The 27688-nt window shown below is 38.3% G+C and overlaps 2 protein-coding genes across 3 annotated transcripts; both read right to left on the bottom strand.

Annotated features, from left to right (window-relative positions):
• Positions 1-209: 209 nt before the first annotated feature.
• Positions 210-10399, bottom strand: epsti1 (epithelial stromal interaction 1). 2 transcript variants are annotated; one of them, XM_077581035.1, is made up of 8 exons: positions 10202-10399; positions 9237-9295; positions 9075-9158; positions 8905-8978; positions 6068-6151; positions 4036-4109; positions 1526-1692; positions 210-1055 (listed from the first exon to the last, which is right to left on the bottom strand). In XM_077581035.1, the coding sequence occupies exons 1-8, from the start codon at positions 10303-10305 to the stop codon at positions 970-972; spliced, it is 732 nt and encodes a 243-aa protein (XP_077437161.1). In that variant the 5' UTR covers positions 10306-10399; the 3' UTR covers positions 210-969. The 2 variants fall into 2 exon arrangements, with proteins under 2 accessions (XP_077437161.1, XP_077437159.1); XM_077581033.1 differs by having other exon boundaries at positions 210-1060; positions 10202-10398.
• A 360-nt stretch (positions 10400-10759) lies between these two features.
• Positions 10760-27298, bottom strand: idh1 (isocitrate dehydrogenase (NADP(+)) 1). The gene is made up of 9 exons (XM_077579543.1): positions 27142-27298; positions 24360-24488; positions 20468-20759; positions 17235-17337; positions 16086-16263; positions 15744-15895; positions 14178-14318; positions 13949-14111; positions 10760-11370 (listed from the first exon to the last, which is right to left on the bottom strand). The coding sequence occupies exons 2-9, from the start codon at positions 24479-24481 to the stop codon at positions 11277-11279; spliced, it is 1245 nt and encodes a 414-aa protein (XP_077435669.1). The 5' UTR covers positions 24482-24488; positions 27142-27298; the 3' UTR covers positions 10760-11276.
• Between the last annotated feature and the right edge of the window lie 390 nt (positions 27299-27688).

Here is a 27688-nt window from a genome sequence, read left to right on the forward strand (position 1 = left end):
AATAATAAGCAGATAAAAGATTTCAAACTTGATTAGTGGCTATAGTCCAGAGACACAACTTTTTCTCCTCATTTTCCATAACATATCCCCTTCAATTTTTTTCATGTAAAATTTACGCCACAGTATATGCTTTCACGTGAATGTGATACCCAAGGAGGCTTTTTAATTTCTCGGTTTTAATTTGAAAGAAGTTGAAACAAAGCTTCACATTTCCTTTAAAGCATCTTCCCCATTTATTAAAAAAAGCTTTGCGGTTTGGAAGAGAACAAACAATAAAAGACAAAACGATAACGAACAGTTTCCATCAAAAAGCACCCGTTGGCCCAACATGAGGAAGTTGTCAACATCTAGTAAATATTTTGATTGTGCACAAGTCATTAAAGTGTGTTCAAAAGTCCAACTCCCAGTGTTTTTTTTTATAATATTACTGGCATAAAAACAAAAAAGGGGGACATCATCTACGTATTTGGGTGGAACTGTCCTACTTCCATCTGAAACATGCTGATTCAATTAAGGGCCACAAATATGAGGCGAAGATGATGAGTCATGCCGCTGACCCTTTGCGAAAATCCAAATCCGTGTTAAAAAACAAACAAAAACGTGACTCATTCATGCAGACAAGACACCAAATACACAAAGATCATGGATGGCCAATAGTTGGCCCGTGTGAGCATTTGATATGGCCCGTTCTAAATATACAATTAAGCGGATACTCCCTAATTAAATGAATTGCTTCAATCATTTCCAGCCACCAAAAAACACCACAAGTTTTTGGAAGTGTGTAACTCAATTGCAAAACAATGCAAAAATTATTACTGTAAGTCAACGTATAACATTTAGTTCACAAATTCTGACCAGCAGCACTGCCTTAGAGTATTTCCACTTCAAGTCATTGTGTCCTTGAGTAAAGCGTGAGCTTGCTGAAAGTTGCCATCACACTGGTCAAGAATGTCCTCCAGGAAGACTCTGCTAAGGTCTGGAAAGTTTACCATCAGTTTCATCAAGGCCCATTCCATGTTCTGGTACCGATACCGCTCTAGGTACTCGTCCTGGTCCTGCTCTGGAAATAAGAAAACAATCACTTTTCACTCAGTATTGTTTATACTAAATAGTGACATAGAAAAAGACAAAAATCCCAGCTTCAGCAAAAAGTGTAATTTTCTGTTCTGTCGTAGTCTGTAGTTTTGCTTGATTTTGACTGTTACGGCTGTTCCAAAGGTAGCATATTGACAGGTTGATGTCTCACTATTCTGTGTCCCGAACAGCAACATTGAAAAATTCTGTCTTGGCACGTAGAAGGCTGTTTTAGCATAGCTCCATGACGACCAGACCCTTGTATAGTTCTTGTTCTACATATATTTGAAAAAAAAATGGCCGTGTGTGTTTACTTCTCTTACATGTAGATATTTTGCTGGATATCACTCAAAACTTCACTTAAAACTTTCAGCATCACTTGGGATCTGTGATGTAACACACAATAGGCAGACAATCAAGCTTTGTTTGGTTAGGCTGATGTTTAGCTCACCGCCGGTCTCCTCTGCCTGGTCAGAGCAGCTCTCCTCTGGATGGGGTCCAGGTGTTTCTTGTCCACAGGCGCTGAAAGGCGAATGGCTGACACCAGCCTCTCTCATTGGTTTTTCCTCACTTCCTTTCCTGCCATGGTCAAGCTTCTCCAGGAAGGCCGAGTTCACTCTGTCAAGAAAACGAAAAAAACAAAACAAAAAAAAACACTTAATTGGACTGTGCAGATTTGATGAAGATAACAGTAAATATATAGTTCCTTGGCACTATGTAAATAGGTGAGTTTTCAGCGAATAAAAGAGCATAGGTAAAAATAAATAAATAAAGATAATCCACATAAAGGTGAATCAGACAATATGTGGGAACACTGTACATCTACTATTTTGCCATACTACTTACCTGGCTTAAAGCAGAAGTCAGGTCAACATTTGTCTTTACAATATGTTAGAGGTGTAGTAATCTAAACACAATATGCTGATTAATATTGCAATTGAGGAATATTAATTAACCCTCTAGAGCCCGAACCATGAAATATATGAGAAAATTCTGATTCTATGTAAATAGAGTATTTATTGGTCCTTTTGAACAAACCCCCCCAAATTTTTTTTGAAAATGAACTTCCACATATGACTTTTGATTTGTGCCATATTTGATGCATGCAGTCACAATGCTTTAAATTTGTACATTTATAACTGTCAAAAATGTCATAATAAACAGACATGTCAAACATATTAGTATTCCAAAAATCAGAAAGAACATTTCCCACTATTAATAAGTTTTCAGGTTTCAATTGGGGCGATCTTGCAAAGTTGCTGGAAAAGCCATCAGCTGAGCGATACTGCCCTCTAATGGATTATCCGTGCAATGCATGTGCCAGATCATAGACGTCAGGGTTTTAATGTCTTGTATTTAATATGATACATTTGTCATCATAGGGTTGAGCAGAAAAATCCATCTCAGGCTGCCATTTTGCCTTATGGTGCGTGCCACTTGCTGTCAACTAAAAATGGCATCACGGTGCATAAGGGCTTAGGTAATGACCATCCCGGCTCACCTATTTTCTGTGTTTGGTAATATGACGTTAACAAAACACATTTGTGAAGTTTCTCACTGAAGAGGAGTCTTGCGAAACATGTGCGTGTATGTGTTTTTACAAGGTCATTATCAAGTTGTTAGTCTTGAGCTGTCATAAAAACATCCCTGTGTGAGCTGCGTGCACACCCACACACACAAAGTCATCTCCGAAAGAAAAGATTCAAGGGTCCAAGTCAGAGCCACATTAAGTAGGCCAAATCTTTATTTATGTGTGTGTGTTTGTGCGCATGTGTGTGTGAATGTGTCTTGACAAAGGTGGTGGACGAAGTTAAATAGAGCATGGAAAGCAGCAAGTGAGCCTGCTGTCTTCCTGTACCCGCCACAAAACCGTAAACTTCCTCGTTCTCGCAGTCGTCTAATTCCTCCTGTGTCATATGACCTCCCCTCAGTCTCAGACAGATTTACAAGGTGCGTTGCTGAGTTTGCAACTTTTGGCATGCAATCAGTCACCGCGTCTATGTGGCACTCACATGTGTTTCCTGCTCGTGGCGTACCGCCAACTACAGCAGCAGTCAACGCACTCAAACAAATGGGCTGCTAAAGTTATGTCTGTGCAGTCTATGTGGCGTAAAGTAATAAAGACGGAGATATGTCTTCAGGTTTTCTTGTGATTGACTGGGAAGCTTAAGTACGTTACCGGCTGTCACTGGCTTGACTGGCCATCTGGCATACAAGGCAGATGCCCGGTGGGCCGGCCCTGCAGTGCATTTAAATTTTTCTTTTCCTCCATTTTACCACAAAAGACTGGCCCACAATTTAGAGGGACTAGTCTATTAATCCATTTTGAATATAGACAGCAAACTGATCCAACATCAGTCAATATCAGTGGCAGGGGTGGTCAGGAGTCGGCCCGGGCTGGCGGCTTAAGTCAAAATGGCAGGGACTATTTCTTTGTGCCAGTCCAGCCCTGCTAAAATGACATATTCTGGAGTAGGATGGGGGTATTAATAAGCCCCCAAAATGTACAGTATGTTTCTATTTTGTAGTAAGGCTGGAAACTAAATGGACCTAAAACATTTCCTTGAAGAACGCCACCTCAAATTTTGTCTGCATTGGGACACTCAGACATTACAGTGTATTTCATGCAGAAGTGGTCAAATCATTTTCATGGCAGGCCACATCAAAGTTGCTGTTTCCCTTAGATTACTTTTATCATTGCGAAAATAACATAACGTACAGCATAATCATTTTATGATATTACAGTGACCCCCCCACCCCCCGCCGCATATGCATGGTTTGGCTTAATAATACACTGTTCAAACTGCTTCTGTTTGTTGCACTTGTCTGCAGTGTTAACATCGAACTACAGTATGTTGTTGCTACTATGAAGTTAACGTTTCATGAAAAGGATCAGTTTTAAGCTGTTGTACAGCGTACTCTTTCTATTTTTTTTTTTTATTACAGACAGGACAGACTCACTGGGTGTGATCTTGCTGGATTTCTTCTTGTCTTTTCTGCTCCTCTGCCCGATTCCGTTGCTCCAGACACTCAGCCTGCAAAGCATCACAGAGACGCACACACATTTTTTTTGGAATAACTTTGCAAACGTTCCCAAAGAAAGTCTATCCAAAAGAATGGCTATGAGTTCACTTTCTATGTCAATTGCTACAGATGGAACATTAAGGTGTCCCAATACTTTTGTCAGTGTAACATACGTTGAGTAAGTTATTTCCCAACAACCATACCAAAGTATCAGTTAGACAATTTGGAGCAACGTTCCTCAGGGAAATGTTTTAAGTCCATTCATTTTCGATGGAAGTTTCAAGTCTTAAAAACAAGCCAGACTTTTTTTTTTTGCACTTAATACTTAACTCATTCACTGCCATTGATGCCTATAGACATCAAAAAATTATGTTAACTATTTCTATTAGTTAAAAATGTTTTCCCCACTTTTGTTAACAAAAGTATGAAAACCTAGAATTGTTTATTGCACATTTAGAACAGATATAAAATGTGTTATTAATTGCGAGTTAACTACTAAAGTCATGCGATTAATTACAATAATAAACAAAAAGTTATCACCTGACGCCCCTAATTTTTAATGTTTTTTTTTAATCCAGTTAACTAGTAAAGTCATGCGATTAATTACAGTTAAAAAATCACCTGACGCCCGTAATTTTTAATATTTTTTTCATTTTTTAAAAAGATTAAAAAAAGAAAAGATTATTAAAAATGAGGTTGTGTCAGGCGATTAAAATTGATCACATGACTTTACTAGTTAACTCACAATTTTATATATGTTCTCAATATACAATAAAAAAAAATTCTAGGTTTTCATACTCTTGTTAACAAAGTGGAAACAAATGTTAAACTTATAGAAATAGTTCAAATTAATTTTTGATGTTTAGAGCTGTCAATGGCAGTGAATGAGTTAATAAAGGTGAAGAAAATTTTTGGGGGTGTAAATGTACATTACAGTACAGTAATACTGTATCAAAGCTTCACTGATTGAACCGAACTACTGAAATAAATTAAGCTTTCCATGATATTCAAATAGACTGATATGTATTTATGCACGTGATATTAAAGTGTTTGATTCGTAATACATTTGCAACAAAAAAATGGAGCTTTTTCACTTCATCATATTCTGGTTGTTTTGTGTTGAATTTTGATCAACATGTATGCATAATAGATTTTTTAAGGCAAACAACAAAATGTAGAATTTGGGTAAAGGGATTTTCATACACTGTTACTTAAATGGGGCAGCACGGTGGCTGACTGGTTAGCACGTCCGCCTCCCAGTGCAGAGGACGTGAGATCGAGTCCGGGCTTCGGCCTTCCTGGGTGGAGTTTGCATGTTCTCCCCGTGCTTGCGTGGGTTTTCACCGGGTACTCCGGTTTCCTCCCACATTCCAAAAACATGCATGGCAGGTTAATTGAACTCTCCAAATTGTCCCTAGGTGTGAATGTGAGTGTGGTTGTTCGTCTCTGTGTGCCCTGCGATTGGCTGGCAACCAGTTCAGGGTGTACCCCGCCTACTGCCCGAAGCCAGCTGGGATAGGCTCCAGCACCCCCGCGACCCTAGTGAGGAAAAGCGGCCAAGAAAATGGATGGATGGATGGATGGATGTTACTTAATTGTGCAGACTGCAGCGCATTCAGCATGGCAGCGTTCCTTCATCATTTACTGATGCTTGCCTCTACTGTCATCTAGCGTCTGAAAATGTTACTGCTCCTTCAACACAAGTTGTTGAGATGTGATGAATTTGAACTTGTGGATAAAAGGGTTTATACTAAAGGGGGGGGGGTGTATCATGTTACTCTGGATTTTGTCACAAAGTGCTGAAATAGAATCACAGAAAAGCACACAGTAAGGTGAGGAAGTCCCAAAAAAGAAGGAAAAAATATATATTCTTTGTTAACATGATTTCTTTATTCTCACCAGTTTTATATATATTTAAAAAAAATAGCTTGATTAACAGACTGTGTATTGTTTATTTGTTTTGTTTTACCTTTTTTCTTTGTTGGTCTTTCTTCCACTGAAATTCATCCTCCTTTTCTTGTTTCTTCCTATTGGCCAAATCGTCCTGTTTTGACTGAAGAAACAGAAAAATGTCATCCATCCATCCATTTTTGAAACATATATTCTTCAGTGTTAGTGGAAGCTGGGGCCTCGGCTGACTTTGGGCAAAAGGCAGAACGCCCAGGATAAGTCGTCTGTTAATCACAGCGCGCATATGGAGACGGACGACCATTCACACTCACAATCACAACGTCACTGAATGGGAACTGAAGCAATAATAGTAATATTTACTTGAAATAAACTTTGTAAAGTTTTTTTCAGTTAGAAATTCCAATTAAATTTCACAAGGAGTGAAAAAAGTGAGCGAAAAAAAAACATTACTAGCTTTTTTCCTAAGTATATTTATATATATATATATATATATATATATATATATATATATATATATGGTTGTTTTTTTTTCCACAGTGACCCTCAGTGAATGACGTTTCAGAAGTGTAACCTGACCAGAATGCAGAAAAGTACAAGGTGTTCAGAACTCAGAGACATGGCCAAGGAAGCCGACAACCTCTGAACAAGGGTTCATTTCGTAAGCTGAAATGTCAAGACTGGGCCAGGAAATATCTTAAGACAGATTTCTCAAAGGTTTTATGGACTGATGAGATAAGAGTGACTTTTGATGGACCAGATGCTTGAGCAGGTGACGCCAAAAGGTTCAGGTGGAGTACTGGGTTAAAAAATACTGCCCGCTTTTAGAAGACAATTTCTTCAAAGCAATGGTACAGGAAGAAGTCTGCATCTTTCAAAAATATCACGATTTTCATGCAGGACAATGCTCCATCACATTCCTTAAAGCACTCCACTGCAGGGCTAGCCATTAAATGCCTTGAAGATGAAAGAATCATCGATGATATGGTCCAGCCAGATGTGGTCTGATTTGAGCCATCCTTCCCTTGGCCATGTCTCTGAGCACTGAAGACCTTGTACACTTTGTACTTCTCGGCACTCTGGATAGGTTGCTTTTCTGGAATACAACAGCACTATAAATCCGATAAGCATTCATGTTTATAACAGCTTGGAGTTGGAAAAGATGCATACGAATGATGATATTGTCAAACTACTCACTCACCTTGCAATTATGCACACAGTGTATGTTTACTAGGGGTGTGAATCTTTGAATGTCTCACTATACGATTTGATTCCGATTTTTGGGTCTGCGATTCGATTCAGAATCAATTTTCGATTAAGAACTCTTTTTGATTCAAAATGATTTGATTGACAATGATTTTTGCTTCAATCTATAGATGTGCAAGGAATTGTAATGATCTAGTCCAGTCTGACTCGCTAATGCTAATTAGCGCGCTACTCGCGGCACTTTTATCACTCAAAAGAACGGCTCCACGCTGCAAAAAAAACAACTTTTATTGGAATAACTTGATTGTGACTTTTTCCTTCTTTTCTCTAATGTGGCTACAACTTAACAGTGTATTAGACCATGTGGAACCACACTGTCCCTCAGTGGCCAAACCGGGTACAACATGAACAGCGCTCCAAATAAAGGCACACACAGACAAAGGCAATACAGCATAAAATAATTTAAATAAAAACGATTTTGAGACATTTAAAATCGATTCTGAATCGTACTAAATGAGAATCGTGATTCTTATGAGAATCGATTTTTTGGCACACCCCTAATGTTTACTGTGATTGGCTGGCAACCAGTCCAGGTTGTACCCCCGCCTCTCGCCCAAAGCCAGCTGGGATAGGCTTCAAGCACACCCAACTCAATTGAGGATAAGTAGTACAGAGAATGCATGAATGTTTCAGACTACAAGTACCATTTTTGGGGACATTTATTTTACAGAACCTGAGACCAAGAACAGTAGCGCTCGCACCCAAAATTGTTGTTCCCTAATCGTGTGTAGCGAATGAATTCCGGGTTGGACTCAAAATTTCCACAAAAGTTTTTCTTTTTAATTAAATTTTTCTTTTTCATTTATTTATATTTATTTATTATATTATATGTCAGGCTGCTAATAAAAAGGCAATTATGCCTCATTTTTCATCATATAAAAGTGGAGCGGTTCCAAAAGAAAAATCAGTGAGTAGGTGAATTTGTGAATATCGAACAACTAATGTGCGGGGGAACACCATATTATTATGGAAGCCAAAAAAGAACATCAATCTACTTTCTATATTGCTTTTCTTCATTAGGTTTGTGGGTGAGCTGGAGCCTATCCCAGCTGATTTTGGGCTTAGAGGTGGAATGCAGACTGAACCAAGGGCATGGAACCATATTTGGAAACCAGCCAAAATGGACATTATAAACCTTGCTATTAGGCAATGGAGCTGTGTGATTAGTACTCTCAACCAATCACAGAAGTGAGAAAAAATATGAAAAAAAAAAGTATAATACTAGTGTATGGTGGTACATAAACAATATACAACAACATATAAAACAAGGAAGATAATTATTTTAAATGGTAAAAGTCATGTTAAAGCAACGTTAAGTCCTTCACAGTTTGGCGTTCACAAATGAAACTTGAATGAAATCGCAGATTTGTTTTTAGGGACCTATTCTCTGTTAGCTGCTGAAAATGCACCAATTCACTGTACTGTAGTATATACGGACAAAGGCCAACGCAATCAAAGCATTACATTGGTGCCATCTTGTGGCATCTTGGTGCCAAGGACATAATGCCTAAATGAATTGAGGAGCTTCCTTTGCACAACAGACAGACTACGTTTGGGGTGAGGGCATTAATTACTCACCATTTTTATGCTATTTGCACCAGGGCTTTATCCCCAACATGTAAAAAAGTGTACCTTCTTCTCCTTCTTGTAGTAACGCAAATCCCTGAACTGTCTCTCCCTGACTTCAGCCAACGTTGCATCACCACCTTGAAACGTTGAACACAGTGAGGCAGTGAAGGTCCCGGAAGGTGAGCAATAATAATGATTCAGATTTGGATGCTGGAAGAGTGCTACTTTTTTACCTAGTCTCTCTGGAGTGGTGTGCACATGTGTGAGTCTGTGAGCCTCTTTCCATTTCTGAAGCTCCTCTTCTTCCTTTTGAGCAACTAAAGGAGTTTTTTTTAAATTGACACAGTAAAAGAAGTGAAATAATAATAAAAATACATCTAGAAAGACGGGCTTACCCATAAGTGTCTCGTTCCGGCGAGACTCGATCGGAGAAAACTTGGTCACTCCCCCTAAACTGAAATGGTCCGAAATATTAGGAACAGCTTCCGTGAGACTTCAGATCAGTCAACATATCAAGGTTTAATGACACAAGTGTGTTTTGTTTGCTTGTGATGTCCCTTTGATGCATACCGTTTTACAATACATTGAGTTTAAAAAAATGGTTTTTTACTTTATTTGTGTAACTTTTTCAAGTATACCAAATTTCATATTACAGAAAACAAAAAAACAAAAAACTGTAATTACAGGTGTTTTATACAGCAATGGTTCAAGAGTCACTTTTCTTTCTTTCCATTTTTTGGTTTAAAGAAAAGGTCATTTGCTCTATACTTTCAACTGTGTTCATAATACTTAGCCAATCGGTCTGTGTTGGAGGATCAGATTGCAGCCATCTCCTAGTTACTGCCTTTTTTTTTGTGGCTGCCATTATTATCTTTTGCAGATATTTGTCTATATATATATATATATTATATTTATACGTGGCCCTGATACGGCGTTGTAGAGATTTATGAAATTTATCACTATGTGTGATAGTGCTGAATATGTTTAAATGTAAAATCCATGTTTTCACTACTAGTCTTCCATATTCATCTTTTATTTCCATACATATTTTATTTGTTTGCGATTGCGTACAAGAGAATGTTTTAAATCCTTTACACCCATGGTTTCGTGGTCGCTCAAAAAAGCAACTGCAAAGACTCGAGTTTCTGACGACCCTGAATGCATCATGACGATTACGTTTCTCTCAAATCGAAACTGAAGCAAAAAAACAACAACAACTGTATCTGAACTTAAACTCATTTGAAATACAAGGTCAGGTTAAAATATCTTTATAAGCACTGAAAGGATGTTACCATCGTACAATTGCAACATAATTACCGTCACATAACTTGACAGTACCAAAACAAAAACTGTGTCTTACTATGTCATCCTTGTGACCGCGTCGTTTTCAGAAGAATCCCTCGTGGAATTATTTGATTTGGAAGGACCATCTGTGGAAGCTTCGACTTGACGATTCGGGTTCATCTTCTGTCAGAGACTCGGACTGTAAGCGACCTGGCTCCTACGCAATAACTGGCACCACAGCTGTGGATGTGGAGCCCACACCGGAAGCTACAAGTTTTTTTTTTTTTTTTTTTAAAGTGTTCTTATGAAAGTTGGCAGCTGCAGCAATGAAATAAAAATGAAAAATGAGATAAAAAGTTTTTTTTTTTTAATTATTATTTTGAAGTAAGTCCACACAAATACAATGTATGTTGTTTTAAATACCAATAAATCTGAAATATAGTTACATTTGGTTCATTTTAATGCCAAAAACTGTTTCTGGTATGGGTAGTTTTAATGAAAACAATGGTGCAAATTAACAAATCATTGGAAGGAAAACCTTAAAATTTAAACTAATCTTACACGGAACCCCCCGCCCGCCCTCCCAAAAAAACAACAACAACAACAACAACAACAAATCAAACAAAACTAAACATCAGATGGACATTTTAATGAGGTTCTATGGCATTATATTGTGACAAAGACAAGACTTAAATGAATACAAATACTTTTCTCAATGTGAAAATGAATGACATTTTAGAGAATTATTTAATAGAATTATTAATAGTCAAGTCACTTTGAGTATGTTAGTCGACACTGTGCAATAAAAAGTATGGAGCTCCACATTTTTGTTTTATTTTTGTCAAAACAACAAACACATTTTTGTTATTTCTCTAATTAAAAAACAACTCACAAACTTTAGAGTTACATGTTTTGCATTGGACAGTGAAACTGTTTCTTTCTTTCTTTTTTTATTTAGACTTCATTTGAGTACAATGCAGTCAACTAACACTTCCTGTTTGAAGTAATGAATATATTTCTAGTCCGAAGGCCTACTGCAGATGCGGGCGGCGTCTTGCCTGCTTCTGTGTGGCTGGCAATCCTCCAGCAGCAGCAGCATGTGCTTGTGCATGATTGTGAGCAGGTGTGGGCTTGGTATGCGTTGATGTGCATCACAGCTTGGGCTGTTTGGCCAGCTTGGTCTTCAGGTTCTCTGCCAGCTTGTCCAGGAACTCGAAGGTGTTCAGGTAGTCAGCGCGCGTCACTCTGTAAACAGAGGAAGATTTGCGGAAAAATTGATCAGGTTTTTAGTGGAGAAGCTGCCGGGCTAATACCTATTTAGTAGGGGTGTGCCAAAAAAAAATCGATTTTTATAAGAAACGCGATTTTCATTTGGTAGGATTCAGAATCGATTTTAAATGTCCCAAAATCAATTTTATTTAAATTATTTTATAATGTCTTGCCTTCTTTGTGTGTTCCCTTATTGGGAGCGCTGTTCATGTTGTACCCGATTTGGCCACTTAGGGGCAGTGTGGTTCTGCACGTTCTGATACACTGTTAAGTAGTCACATTAGAGAGTAGAAGGGAAAAGTCAAAATCAAGTTATTCCAATAAAAGTTGCTTTTTTGCAGCGTAGGAAGAGCATATGTTGGTGAGTAATGTTAAGATGCTTCTCTGTATACATTGCTGAAGCATTTTGTATGAATAGCCATTCTTTTGAGTGATAAAAGTGCCGCGAGTAGCGTGCTAATTAGCATTAGCGAGTCAAGACTGGAGTAGATCATGATGATTCTTGGCACATCTATAAATTGAAGAAGCAATCATTGTCAATCCAATTCTTTTGAATCGAAAATTGATTCTGAATCAAATCGCAGGCCCAAAAATCATAATCAAAAATAAGATTCCAGTTTTTCCCACACCATGTTCATGCTTGGGCGGGCCACCCAAGAAGTTTTCAAGAAAACTTATTAAAAATATATTTAAAAAGAAAAAAAAAAGTTTTGCGACAGGATATACTGCACGCAACGATAGTTCGCCGTCACTCAGTTGTGGATCGTGATTCCTTTTATCAGGAAGACTGAAATTATTACCCAGCAAGAGTGGAGCCAAAGGTGTTTGACTCATGAATCGACCAAATATATTTCCTGGTTGAAGTAGAAGTGATATTTATACAGCCCTCTTTATCATGTCTATATTTTAACATAAGACCAAGACAACACCGAACAATTGATCAATATTACCTTTGCCATTCAAGCCCAGTGCTAGTTTAACACAAAATGCAGCCTAACTATGCGCATGGATGGACTTTTCTTTCTTTTAGTTTTTTTGTAGTAGTGATGTGTTGGTCGCGAACGAACCGGCTCTGAGAGACGGATCTTTGACGTGAACGACGGGAGCCGGCTCCTGACTGGGAGCCGCTTTTTTTCCCTCTCTCTCTTTTTTTTTTCTCTCTAAAGCCGCATTTGATTGGTGAGTATGTGTGTGTGACGTCTCTGTGTCTGCGCTCAGCGCTGAGCAGCAGAGGGGGGGGAAGGGCACACGACAGCACGCTGCAAGCAGTCACACACACTCAAACGCGAACGGGAGGGAGGAGACGAGAGAGAGTAGGAGAGCGCTTGTATAAACGGAAAGGTAAAAAAAAACAGTTAAAAAATGAGTGACAAGAGAAAACGCAGCAATATATGGACACATTTCAATACAACAACTGACAAAACTAAGACAGAGTGTAAAGTCTGCAAGACTAAAATTTCATATCGGGGAGGCTGTACAAACAATTTACAGCGGCACATGAGAAGAAGAAGAAATAGGATCAGCCCCTCAAAGTTGAGGCACTTGGTATTTCTGAATGTAAATCTAGACTGAAGAACACTGTTTTCTGGATGCATTTTTTTCTTTTATTTTTATTTTACACATTTTAATTTATATTTTGCTGTGCGATTCTGTTTGTCTGTTGTTTCACTTGGAAATTGTTAAACCTTATTTAAGTTCATTTGTAAATAGTTAAATGTTTGTTTTGCACTTTCTTTTTGAGTTTATAGTCGAGTTTATAAATAAAAGTGTATTTTATACAACAAACATTTGGTATAGTGCAATTTTTTCACATTAGTAATTCATATTGTGCATAGTTTTAAATTGTTGTTGGTAATATATTTATTTAAGCGACAAAAAATCTAAAGAGCCATTTGGGAGCCGAAAGAGCCGGCTATTTTTAGTGAGCCCAACCAAAAGAACCGGTTCCCTAAAAAGAGCCGGAATTCCCATCACTATTTTGTAGACTCGTACAGGTAGAAATGAGGTGCACACACAGTATGTGACATTGCAAAAGCAGAATAATCAATTATCTATCCATGGATTGTCAGTACAACCAAATTGTGACTTTTTAAAGGGAAGTCACCCCCTCCAAAAATTTCTTGACAATATTATGTTCTATGCAGCCCACTAGTCTAAATACGGTATTGTGGTTAATATTGCATTAGTGGAATATGAGTTAAGCAGCAAAATCAAGCAGTTTTTAGCAATATCAGAAGGTGGCCATTTTCATCACTATCGATTGAAAATGACATCACAATTGCTCAGGTCTCAGGTAACAACCAATCACAGTTCAGCTTCAGAAAACAGGTGAGCTGTGATTGGTCGTTGGCTGAGCCCTGAGCAACATTGATGTCATCTTCAGTTGACAGTAAGTGGCAAAATGGCCGCCCCCTGAGATGGATAAAACAGTTGGATTTTGCTTCGTAACTAATATTCCACAAATGTAATCAGATTGTCATGTTTAATCTCGTGAGGTCACATATATTATTGTCAAGAAATGTTTAAAGTTGACTTCCTCTTTAACGAGACTAACTTTGGCAGTCCCTTGATGCAGATCGCCAAATCCTTGGTCATGAAGCCCGCCTCGATGGTCTCGACGCAAACAGCCTCTAGCGCTTCCGAGAAGACGCGCAGCTCCACGTTGTTGTCCAGCTTCGCCCGATGGAGGAGGCCCCGCGTCCACGCAAAGATGGAGGCTGCGAGGAACAAGATGCTACAATCATTCTGTCGCACAAACAGATCAGCAGTTTCGTTTTCACTACCTATGGGGTTCGTGGAGGTTTCTTTTCCCTGCTGGTGTTGCCTGTAGTGGCGTGTCACAGTGCCGTGCGCCGCCTCAGACTCGACGGTCCGTCCGTCGGGACAGATCAGCACACTTGTCATCATGCCGAGGGATCCGTACCCTAAAAGTAGGAAAGTCCTGGTACTGCTTGTTTGTGCTTTTAAAGCAACACACAACTCAAAATTCCTTATCCTTCATTCGAGGCAGTGTGTATGAACATTAAAAGTGCAAATATCAATGGCATCCAAATCCTTGCCTCCTTGATTAAGTATCAAAATGATAACATACCCTGTATGCTGCCATATTGGACATTTTTGTTCAGTCCACATCATTGCTGTGATTATATTAACGTCAGAAGAGCAAGTATGCAGATGCATATTCGTTCTAATAGTTTCAGTCTACGATTAGCATATATCTACACGTGTATTAATAAATTCTGGTTTCAATCAGTCTTGTTTTTTTGGACATCAAGTGACGTAATTTTGCGTCTAGAAGGCAACTGGGAGAGTCACCGTTACGATGTGAATAGAATAAGAAATCTGGACTGCACAAAAATGTCCAATATGGCAGCATACAGGGAACGTCATTTTGATACTTAATCATCTCAAAACTTTTTTCAGGAAATCAGATGCCATTGATATTTGCATTTTTAATGTTCATACACATTGTCTCATTGAAGGCAGAAAAAATTAAGAGTCGTGTATTGCTTTAAAGACTTTGGAGGCCTTATTTTAACAACTCATACTGTTGACGATTGGCGTAATAATCGCCATGCGGAACTGAAATGCTGTGGAATTAATTAATTGTTGAAAATGTAGAATGTGAGATTTGAAGTTGTAATAGTTTGAATAGGAAATAGGTCAATATAGCATTTAGAAAATGTATTGGTAATTCGGCCAATGATATGTGTCCTGAATGAGCTGAATAGTTTCAAGTTGGAATGGCTTATCTGTGGAGAATTCAGAAAGAAGGAGATAATATGTAAAATATATTCTTATTTGGGGATTTTGTTGTGAAAATGTGAGGATTGGAGGAAATTTATAATAGCTCCGTGAAAGTCCTGAATGAGCTGACTAGTTGAAAGTTGAAATGGTTTGAATTGGTCGAGAAATGTGGAAGGTTCTTTTTATTTGGGGAATGTTGGGAGAGCAATGACGCGAGGATTTTCGTTATTCGCGGCAGGGTTACGACCTTAACTCTGAAATGAAAAATGTGGAAATTTTGGGAATGTGAAAAATACTGACTGAGATGAAACTTGAATGTTTTTCTGTTGTGTGGAAAGCATTGTATTGTTTGATGAGTGGGAATTTTTGGAATGTAAATAACATTTTTCTGAACACTGCAAGTTTGAATACTTCGAATGAATTGAAACATTTGGGTGGGGTACAACGTCAAAAACATTTTCCAGTGAGTCACATCACATACTATTGATTGAATCAACACAATGGTCATCATAACTAGTGAGTTGTAACCTAAAAACGGAAAAGCCCTGTTGCTGCATTTAAGTGGTTTGCTGTTTAATAAACCAGTGGTCAACTGCACCAACCTTGAGCCACAGAGTCGGATTGCACATCTCCATCGTAGTTTTTGCAGGCCCAAATGAAGCCCCCGTCCGACTTCATGGCCTGGGCCACCATGTCGTCAATCAGTCGGTGTTCGTACCAGATACCTTTGGCTTCAAACTGAGCACGGTATTCCCTGTCGAGCAAGGATACGCAAAAGTGTGTATGTGTATTTTAAAATAATTTTCTCCAGAAGAAATAAAGTAAAGTCAATTATCCACCATCAACATGACATCTATATTTTACACTCATTGGGATCAATGATACACTTCTGTGGTAAACAGCAAAATAGACTTGAGGGTGAGAAAGTGAATGCGTGTGCATACTTCTCATAGATCTCCTGGAAAATGTCTTTGAATCGCCCATCGTACTTCTTCAAGATGGTGTTCTTGGTGCTGAGGTAGAGAGGCCAGCATTTAACCAGAGCCATTTGGAAAGAGCTGTGAGCGAAGTCCCTGATAGATTTATCCGTATTGTACATCCCCAACGCCACGCCGCCGGTGCCTACACACAAGTATACATGTACATTAGATCCAGACACATGCAGACACTTTTTTTTGGGGGGGGGGCATTTGCTCAACTCATTTACTGCCAAACGTTATCAAAAAAAAACAACCCCGACAGTGCCAGCCGATTTCGAGCATTTTAACTCATCTTTCCAGGCAAACAGAATATTGTGTATTTTTACCACATAAACATGCTGTTTACCAAATAAAAGATCACGTTCCATTCTTTCATTAGAAAAAAATTATGTTTCTACCTTATTCCGTTCTTTAGTAATCACCATTTGAAAATAGGTCATTTGAGTGACCCTGAGCGAAAATTGAAAAGGAGAAAATTAGCTTTTTGTGAAAAGATACATTTTGTGCACAAAAGTGACTTTGACACTAATATTTTTTGTTTAGTGATGCTTTGTTAATTAGATTTAATGTGACAGAGGCTTTGATCATTCACGTCATCCTTGAAAATGTTCTATTTCCTAAGACCCGCCATGTTTCACTGCAATTGCATACACCGGCAGAACATTGAAAAGAGATACAATGCCGCCATCTGCTGGCTATAGTTAGTGGCTGTTTTGGGGTTTTTACACCCATTCACAAAAAGGAGTCCTGCACAAGACGTTGCACTGCCCATTGAGAAAAAAAAAAACATAATGAACGTTATTTAACGTTTTTGGCAGCATTCATTTGAATTTTAGTAAACGTCATTAAACGTTTTTGGCGGTAAAAAAAGTTAAAGAAAATAGGGGCACCCATCACCAAAATTATTCATAGAATTAATAAAAGAATAGGTGCTGTATATTTAACTCAAGTATTTATTTTCTGTTAACATAATCAAGACAGTCTATAATACAACGCAGCCCTTAAAAAAAGAAGATGAAGGGAAGCTACAGTGGATATAAAAAGTCAGAGAGTGTGAGTATTGTTGGATGCTTGCGTGTACGGTACGCGGCTATGTGCAAACCCAGTGCATACCTTCAAAATTGTGGACAACAAACTTGACCTGCTCTCCACATGTAGGTGTGTAGATCATCTCAACTTTGCCTGGCCCAGGAACCACAAAGTCGGTTGCTTTGTACTGTGGGAACATTTTCAATGCTTTAAAAATACATGACTCAAACAATTAATTGTCCAATGCAAAACATTAGTTGACTGCATTGTACTCAAATGAAGTAAACATTTAAAAAAAAAAAAGAAGAAAAGAAAAAAAACTGTTTCACTGTCCAATGCAAAACATGTAACTCCAAATTTTCTGCAGTAGGCCTTCGGACTAGAAATATATTCATTACTTCAAACAGGAAGAGTTAGTTGACTGCATTGTACTCAAATGAAGTCTAAATAAAAAAAGAAAGAAAGAAACAGTTTCACTGTCCAATGCAAAACATGTAACTCCAAAGTTTGTGAGTTGTTTTTTTAATTTGAGAAATAACAAAAATGTGTTTGTAGTTTTGACTCAAACAATGAATTTGCTTTGTGGTGTTTGGAGAGCTTTTCATATACATTACGCAACTTTCCGCCGCATGACACTACACCTAGATAAGAGCTCTTGCTCTGGGGCCAGATGCTGTTGACTCTGGCCTACGGGCCAGAACATGATGGTCCAAAGGTCAGCTTATGAAATATGATCTTTTTGCTGTACATCTCCTGACGACAGAGTACAGTCTGAGATAACCACAAATTGGTGAGAGAGACAGTAAACAGCTTGTTATGCATTAAGTGAAACTGAGAAGGCTTTTTTTCCACCACAAGTTTGTTGAGTTATTTTCTAATTCTATTAATAAACTGGACCAGAAAAATACTGGACCAAAAATGTATACCACCTGATCTTTCAGATTTTCTCAGAAGATACGATATAAAAGAATTTAAAATCGGTCAAAATTAGTGTTAGTTTTCTGCTGACAACTAATTTGAGATAAGCCACAGACTAGAAATGGTTTGTTGATGGCCACAAGGTACCCGGCTTGGATGCTCTTGCACAATCCAATATGCAAGTGGACCAAGGACAGGCAAATTTGAAGTAGTAGTAGTTCTACATTAGACCAAGCACACACAAAGACACTCGGACTGTTTTTGTCCTAATCTTGCACTTTTCCGTAACCTTGGCCAGCAAGATGAATTCTCGCGGTATTTGTGAGTTCACAAACTCCGGAGAATGCATCTTGTACCGCTCCCGCTGATATGTTTGCAGCTGTTCTTTTTTTTTTTTTTTAGATCGGACCGATCAGGCGGTGTTAAGGCAGGACTAAACCAATAACCGCCGATGGCGGGGGGAAACAAACAAACCTAACAGACAAATGGATGCAGCAATAAATGATTTTCTCGCAGAATTACTCACAGTTTCCTTGTTGAATTTGAACAGCGAGAGGCGTTTTGTGCATTTGTATCTGGTTAAGATGTTTTAACTTTACTTAATTATTTAAGTTTTTCTTCTTTTCTTTTCCTCAAAGTGATGTAGTATGATAGTTGACCGTTTCTTGACGGTCAACAAATGCTAGGGAATACGTTAAAAAGTGTGTTTTAATATGCCTGTGCCCATTAATTTAAAAAAAAGAATTAATTAAACTATGAAAATGACTCTTAAGTGTTTAATAACGTTATAAAAAACTGAATCAACTGTGACAGTCATACCACCTTGCTCAGGAGATCCACTGAAATTGGTCTTTCTGATGCTGCTGTTGGTTCGTTAATTGTTTGTCAGAGAGAATGCAATGAGTACATTTTTCTTTTCTTCATTTTCCAAAAGGGGTCCCTCATGGATCTGTTCTGAGTCCACTATTATTTTCCATCTATATCAATTATCTATGCCAAATGACTGTTCATTTATTGTTCCTCTGTTACGATTGAAAAAGCTTTTAACTTTTTACAGTGATAATGTTTTCTTTTTAATTAAATAGAAACAAATCTTTCCTTTTATAGCAATGACTCATCTTATTGCTGCAACTTTTTTAAAATTATTTTTTTACCTTTATTGCATGATGGTGATCTGCTTTTGATGAATGCATCAGTACAACACCTGAGGAAACTAACTGGACTGTGTCTACCATTGTGCTCAGCATTTTATTATTGGTTGTGGAAATCATGTTCACCATTGTATGCTTTATGCTGTTGCTAAGTATTGTATCCATCTCTGTATGTGTGCAGACTCTCATACTCAGGACCGAGCTGGGTAAGACAGAATTCAAACATGCTGCTACCGTTTCATAGAATACCTCACAAAAGGATCTGAGCTTGCCAGAACTTATTTCTCTGGGAGAGTTCAAATTTATTGTAAAGGAACATGAAACTAAGGGCTACGTTCACACTGCACGGCGTGATGCCCAATTCGGATTGTTTGTTAAATCCGATCTTTTTATGTAACGTTCAGAAAACCAAATGCGACATCTAATGTGAACGCAACGCATCCATGATGCGATTCGCATGGGCAAAGAGCACATGTTGAGCGACGTACACCCAAAACAACGTGACGTTGCAGTATCCTCGGCTTCCTTGTGCGTCAGTTTTGAATGTGCTGTTTATAAACCGCAATAGAAATCCGTCTGACTTATTTTTTTCCATCTCATGTCGCCAGAGTAGCGAGGTTGGAAGAAGTAATAGAAATATTTGAGGGTAATGAGGGGACACTCCTCGACCTCTAACAAAGATGACGTTGTGTCATCGCCGTTAATGATGAACCGCCTGCAGGGCTGAATCTCTATCGCCACACGTCAACTTTATGCTTCATGTTTCAAGTGTGATTAAATTAAAGGCAAATACAAATTTAACACTGTTACTCAAAACAGCTTTGTACATATTCACAGATATGTCAGTAGTCTCCCTTCCAAGCACTCTCTCGCGCCCGCGCAGGGCGCATTTCAGGCTTTTGATGATGTATGAATCGGATGCGGGCAGATGAGCGTTCACAGTGCAGACGCATCGCATACATATCCGATTTATATCCACATATTAAAGACGATTTTTGTGAAAAAAATCGGAATTGAGCTGCAGTGTGAACGCAGCCTAATGGACAATATGACCGTTTTTTTTAGATTGGCAAATTTGTGGTTAAATTTATATTGCATTGATGGATATTTTGCATACAGTATATATTGTGTAGTATGCGTATATGGTGTATGATTGTTATGTTTTATATTCTCAATGAGTTTTTAACTTGGTTAAATAAAGGAAATGAATGAATGAACAAGCCAACTCAATGCTACTATCCACCAGACCTGATCTCCATGGGCGTGCCTGCCGATGATGATGGGCTTGGCCCAGCCGGGCACCAGGCGTGGGATGTTCCGGCAGATGATGGCTTCCCTGAAGACGGTACCGCCCAGTATGTTCCGAATGGTCCCGTTGGGCGAGCGCCACATCTGCTTCAGCTTGAACTCCTCCACACGCTTTTCATCCGGGGTAATGGTGGCGCATTTGATGCCCACGCTGTAGCGCCGCACCGCCTCGGCTGCCTCCACCGTCACACGATCATCCGTAGCGTCGCGGTTCTCCATTCCGAGGTCGTAACTGGACGACATTAGAATGATTGAGTAAGATTGACAGGTTTTGTTTCTTTGCCGTTCTGAAAAGTTCTTTGCACCAACGACAAAGGTTTTACAGATCCTCATCTTCGTATGTTTGAGTTTGTCCCCTCTGGTCACATTTAACGTACACATTTTGAAACAAAATTTTTTGGGTGGCACACAAAAAACAGCCCTGTGTTCTGCCATTCATGAGTGAATGACATTTTTTTTTAACATGCACAATCACTGCCTGTGATGGATTTAAAAAAGGTCAGTTACGTTAATGACACCTATGATTTGAGCAGTCAGAGGGGACATTTCAGCAAACAAGATCAGGTTTGAGAAGTAAATTCTTTTTTTGCAATGGATTGCAAAGGTATGCGTGACACATTGTCACCTCAACATTCTTTAATACCAGGTTTCCATCCAATTGTTTCAAAATTTTTAAGCGAATTTACTGAAAATGTGCAAAACGGACATGCGACTTATGCCTGTTTTCATCTGTTCTTCTTTTGCTAATATTGAGAGGGGACTCTCGACAAAGGTTTTACAGATCCTCATCTTCGTATGTTTGAGTTTGTCCCCTCTGATCACAGTTAATGTACACATTCTGAAAGTAATTTTTTTGAGTGGCACCCAAAAAAAAAGCCCTGTGTTCTGCCATTCATGAATGAATTACATTATTTTTTTTAAACATGCACAATCACCGCCTGTGATGGATTTAAAAAAAGAAGGTCAGTTAAGAACATTAAGCCAAAGGGTGTTGAGGGCAACAACCTACATTTCTGCTGGAGTTTAATTGACCTAATTTCTCTGCTAATTGCAAGTCATGCAAGACCTCACATGTTGCATGAGGAAAATGCATTAACCTCCAACCTGAGGTTTTATTTGAGAACAAGCATGGCCTTTCACCTACATTCTCCATCCCGATCCACAGCATTGTGACGTGACACCCATGATTTGAGCAGTCAGAGGGGACATTTCAGCAAACAAGATCAGGTTTGACAAGTAAATTCTCTTTTTGCAATGGATTGCAAAGGTATGCGTGACACATCGTCACCTCAACATTCTTTAATACCAGATGGATTCCAAAGTTTTACAAAAAAAAAGTTTTACAACACCATGGGGGAAATGATTATGGAAACTCAGCTAAACATTGATTAGTGTTGCTCTAAATTGGCATCCAAAGTCCAGTCTTCAAATAAGGTTCTTCCATGTCTCTCTATCTGTCCCATAACATCATGGAAGTGTATTTAGATTAGTGTTGTCAAAGTTAAAGCATTAACTAATTAATTAATCACAAAAAAAATTCACCTTAATCATGTGTTAACGCAGATTAATTGCACTATTAATTTTGACCACAGATGATCCTTTATCTTGACAGCGGATGGCTACGTTAAAGGTAGAACAGGTTGTGTTTGAGCAATAAACACAACTACATGCATTAAAGTAAAGCATTTAAGAAATGTTCCTGTATGACATTCAGAATATTTGTTCATGTCAAAATATTGGAGTCAATTCCCCCCCATTTTTAATTATGCAAGTAATTAACTGATTAGAAAAGGAGGAGGAGGAGCGTGTGCCTTTTTAATTAAGTGATTAATCGTGATTAATTATAATTCTAAGATGTGACTAATTGATTACAAAATGTAATCGTTTGACAGCTCTAATTTAGATTCAAAGATACTTCTAATTGTTTGTTTTTTGTTGTTGTTGTTGTTTTACCCTTGAGGTTAGTTCTCCTGTAAAATACAGCTGTTGAACAAAACAATCAACTGACAGTAGGCAAGTTGCCCTGGATTGGAAAAAGCCAAAAATAAGCCAATGAATTTAGAAAAGAAACAGAAATAATAATAAATAACTAGAAAAATTCCCGCGGAAATTTTGAATGGGACTGCTGACTCTTGTAAATGAGCTGAACAGTTTAAAATTTAAACGACTGGAACAGCTCAAGAAATGTGGAAGTTAACCATAATCAACTGAAACTAAAAAATATCTCACTGTCCCTTTAAGAAAAATGCACTTTCACGCACACACATTTGACTTTGTAAATGAGCTGAACAGTTTAAAATTTAAACGACTGAAATCGCTCAAGAAATGTGGAAGTTAACCATAATCAACATCAACTAAAAGTATCTCACTGTCCCTGAAAATGTATTTAAAAAAATGTAAATGAGCTGAAGAGTTTAAAATTTAAACGACAAAAATCGGTCAAGAAATGTGGAAGTTAACCATAATCAACAGAAACTAAAAATATCTCACTGTCCCTTTAAGAGCGCACGGACATTTTTGACTTGGAGCCGTTACGCACCCCACATTCCATTGAGATTGTATGAGAGACGCACCCCTTGAACAAAAGCCTCTCACGACTTAACGGTTGAAGATACAGATTCAAGAAATGGCTCGTTAGAACGGCAAGGGTTTGGGGAACACGAGCATGTTCTCATTTTTTTTAATCGGATGAAAAATGACCAAATGAGAGCAGGTTGAAAACTTATGATTTATCAGAAATGAAGAGCGAAAGGCGCCTGAATTTAACATGGAAGAGATAGGCGAGTTCGTCCGACTTGTCCTCGCTTAAAGTGAAAATAAAGGTACTAAATGCCAACTGAGCCAAATAAAAGTTTGTTTGTCTGAAAGAAGACACTCGTGACTACAAAATCTGAGAATTTGATGTCTAGTGAGCAAAGATTGTGGCCATGTTGACGAGTTGAAGTGAAACTTTTGCAAATAGAAGTAGATTTTTCTTTTTTCCCGCCACTCTAAAGTTAATTGGTCAACAGAGTGTGGTAGAAGCCTAATTCACTCACTGTCTTTGAACCCGCACAGGGGGGAGAGCTTTCATTCCTTAAAAAAGATTTTGACACTGAGCTAAAGATGGGAAAAATTCCTACAAAATGAGCTAAAATTCGTATCGGTCAGATAACGTATGCGCGTGCAGCGTGTCTTGGAAAAAGGTGCTTTAGGTGTGTGATTTTGTCTTTCCATTTCCCATTCATTCCTATGGCACTTTTTGGGGTATTGCGTCGCCATGGTAAGTCGGAATTCCTAGAAAAATAATGGCGCACCGAGTCCGATCGAGACGCATCGTTTGATACCTCATTTGTCCCGGTGCGATCTACGGTATGGGCCGCATTCTAGCGGAAAAATCGTGGAAGATGATATAATAATAATTTACGCAACAAGAAACCCATTTTCTAGGATAGTAATATGTGCTGCTTGCTCGCTGCTGCTTGCTTGCTACGCTCAGCAGTCCCATAATTAAAAAAACATTTGTATCAGAATTTCCCCTTGTTATTGTGGAAGAAGACTTTTTCAAAGGAGGAGCTGACGTCCTCCTCCTCTTTTCCCTCCTTAGTTAAAGTTAATTAGCAATAAATACTGTTGTTATACTGTTTTAAAGTGTTCTAGTTCTTTAAAATAGTGTGTTTTCACTTATTTCTATATTGCATTATTTATTTTAACCACACACTGGTTGAAAAAACAAAAACAAAGGAAGTATAACTTGGTTTTGGAACTGATTGGAAACATTACCTCAAGATACGAACGTTTCAGGTTACAAACAGGCTCACGTACCAGTAACACCTCTCTAGTCTGTTATTACCTGTGCAAGTCCAGTTCCAGGTAGGGGAAGATGAGCTTCTGCTTGATGAGTTCCCAAATGACCCGAGTCATTTCGTCACCCTGCATCTCCACCACAGAACCAGCCTTGATTTTGGCAATCATTGTTTATCTGCAAATGCACATGGAACACGAGTGTTTGGAACCAGAGGCATAGAGGTTTGTCAGTGAGGTAGCCATGGTGACAAAGCTCCTCACTGAGAAGTGACCATAAGTTCACATTCTTCTAACCCCCTTTGTATCAAAGAAGTCATTGTTTACCATGCACGTCCACAGTAGGGTTTCATGAAAGAAAATTCACACATATCATTGCCCAACACAGACATCATAAACAGAACCAAGTTTAAGAAAATAGCAACATTTTGCTGAGCTTAATTTACTACATGTCACTTTTGTTGATGATTTTGCTTTTTCCATCCAATTGTTTCAAGATTTTTTAAACCGAATTTACTGAAAATGTGCAAAACGGACATGTGACTTATGCCCGTTTTCATCTGTTCTTCTTTTGCTAATATTGAGAGGGGACTCTGACGCTGTAGGTGGTGGGTAGTAGGGTTGTGCCCAAAAAATCTATTCTCATAAGAATCGTGATTCTCATTTAGTATGATTCAGAATTGATTTAAAATTTCCCAAAATAAATTTTATTTACATTATTTTATACTGTCTTGCTCTTGTTTGTGTGTGCCTTCATTGGGATTGCTGTTCATGCTATACACGATTTGGCCACTTAGGGGCAGTGTGGTTCTGCGTGTTCTGATACACTGTTAAATTTGAAACCACATTAGAGACTAAAAGGAAAAAGTCACAATGAAGTTATTCCAATAAAAGTTGTTTTGTTGCAGCGTAGGAAGAGCACATGCCAGTGAGCAATGTTAATATGGTTCTATGTATACATTCCTGAGGCGTTTTGTATGAATAGCCATTCTTTTGAGTGATAAAAGTGCCGCTAGTAGTGCGCTAATTAGCATTAGCGACTCAGACTGGAGTAGATCATGACGATTATTTGCACATCTATAAATTAAAGCAGAAATCATTGTCCATCAAATCATTTTGAATAAAAAAACATTCTGAATAGAAAATCTATTCTGAATCGAATCACAGACCCAAAAATCGGAATCACATCGAATCATGAGACAGTCAAAGATTCCCACCCCTAGTGGGTAGCTGGTGGATATGATCCACCAGTAATTTAAAAGAAGAAGACCAGTAAGCGACTGCACCGTGTGATGACGTATGAGTTTTATTTTGTAATTCTTGATAAACCGTAGCGTTTCTTTGCTGTTTTCCATCTAAAATAGCAATAATATTCACTTCTTTAATTAATTCCCACAAAATTTATGTTTCGTTGTCCTCCCAAACATACCTTACTTTATCGTCCGACATTGCTTTGGGACTACAAACGTATGTGTGACGTAATATCCGGTCAAAACGTGTGACGTACAGCCGGTCTTGCCAGCGGTTATTTGCAAAACATGTTTCCACAGCCAAAATTTGCATTTTCCTTTTTTCGATATGCTTCAAAATCCGCCCCCTCCAAGTCTAAAAACTTCTTTGCGAATTTTGGGCCCTTTATAGAATTTCTAGTGTTTCCGTTTGGTTTTATTTTTACATTTCTTTGTAAATAAAAATAGGTGCATGGAAACCCAACTATTGTCTATTTCGATCTTCTGCACTGATTTGCTAGTGAACAGCCAGTCAGACCAGTGTCATTTTGCATACCGTGATCTAAAAAGTAGAGCAAAACGAAATATTTTAATTCTTCACAATTCCAAACATGTTTTGCATAGGTTTGTTTTTGCTTGAGTGTGTTGGTATTGTGTGCAACACTATATTTCATGAAACCGTGACTGTGACTTTTCAGTCGTGTTGTTTGATTGATGATGATTTTGATTGACTCACTGATTCAAATGTTCTTTACTACAAACATAGTCTTTTACAGTTTCACTTCAAATGTAAGATTTTCATTGCATATGAAGCCACTATAAATGAAATAGTGGAAGAGTATCAAGGGTTCCAAGTGCACTGCTTCTATGTGAAATCGGTAGAAAAGCCACATGCAGGTACCAAAATCTTTCCCAAGATGTGGGGGTGGCCAACGAATAACATGGGGGTGGCCATGGCCACCACGTAGCTCCGCCCCTGAACTAGGCGCAAGTGACAATGGGAGGGGCGAGACAGTGGATGTCGTACCTCAGTGAATGGTCTCATTCACATATTGTATACAGGAGTGGCCACTCGAATGACTCAGCATTAAATTCTGGCTTTGATAATTAAGACTTAAAACAAACTGCCGAATAATTAATTAAACTTCCTCCAGACTTCTGAGTTTTCAAACTAATACTCCAATGTCTTATTTAAATGAGAATTGTCGAACTCTGTTCATTAGACGTTTCCTCAGTAGTATAAGTTTTTAAATGGATGGACTGCTTCATTTGTTAAAGTTACACAAGTTCCGTGCATGATCTGATAGAAGAACCACCAAACAGGAAGTACAAATACAATCAGAAAAGGACGAGCAGTCTGATAGCTTGAGAAAATAACCGTCAATGCATCAAAACACAAGAACTATGCCTCACACGATGTGTCAATATAGACACATAATTTTGTCATTATATTGTCTTGTACGGTACATCATTGCGCAATTATTAAATAGCTCCAGTTTGCTGAGCGCTCGAAGACGCGAACAATGGAAGTGACGATGCCGTCCTTCCTGCTACTTGACAGTCTGCCACGGTGACGGAACAGAAAATACTGCATATGCTTACCTTATTTTGCAGGTAAAAAATGATGAAAAATGCGGTGTAATTCACAGTTTTCCTGAGCTGGGAGTGCTTGCGACGACACTTTGGAGGAGGGAGAGACACAGGCAAGCAGGCAGGCAGGCCACCGGTTTCCTCATTCGAGCTAGTTTGACAAGACATCAACCAATTAGGTAATAGAACAAACGCTAAGAACCAATCATACATGACCATATGACTTAGTGGGCGTGTCGTCCTGTCCGCGCTTGCAAGCTAGTATTTAGGTGAATGTAGCTGCTACTCTACCTGGAGATAGAGGAAGATGAGATACATGAATAAAAGCACACACAAAACACAACTATTTAAATTTTGTTTCATTTTCATTTAATATATATTTTTATTAATTTAATTATATAGAGTAAAATAATAAATACAGTGACATAAAATACTGTGACTAATTGGAATCCATGTTTTCATTTGCCTAAACAAAATTTTACGTTGCAAAAAAAGTTACCCCCCAAAAATGTAGATATGCCACGTACATGAATGACTAACTTCATAAATAATCAAAAGA

The sequence above is a fragment of the Vanacampus margaritifer genome, chromosome 11 (assembly GCF_051991255.1).
Source record: "Vanacampus margaritifer isolate UIUO_Vmar chromosome 11, RoL_Vmar_1.0, whole genome shotgun sequence".
Lineage (NCBI taxonomy): Eukaryota > Metazoa > Chordata > Actinopteri > Syngnathiformes > Syngnathidae > Vanacampus > Vanacampus margaritifer.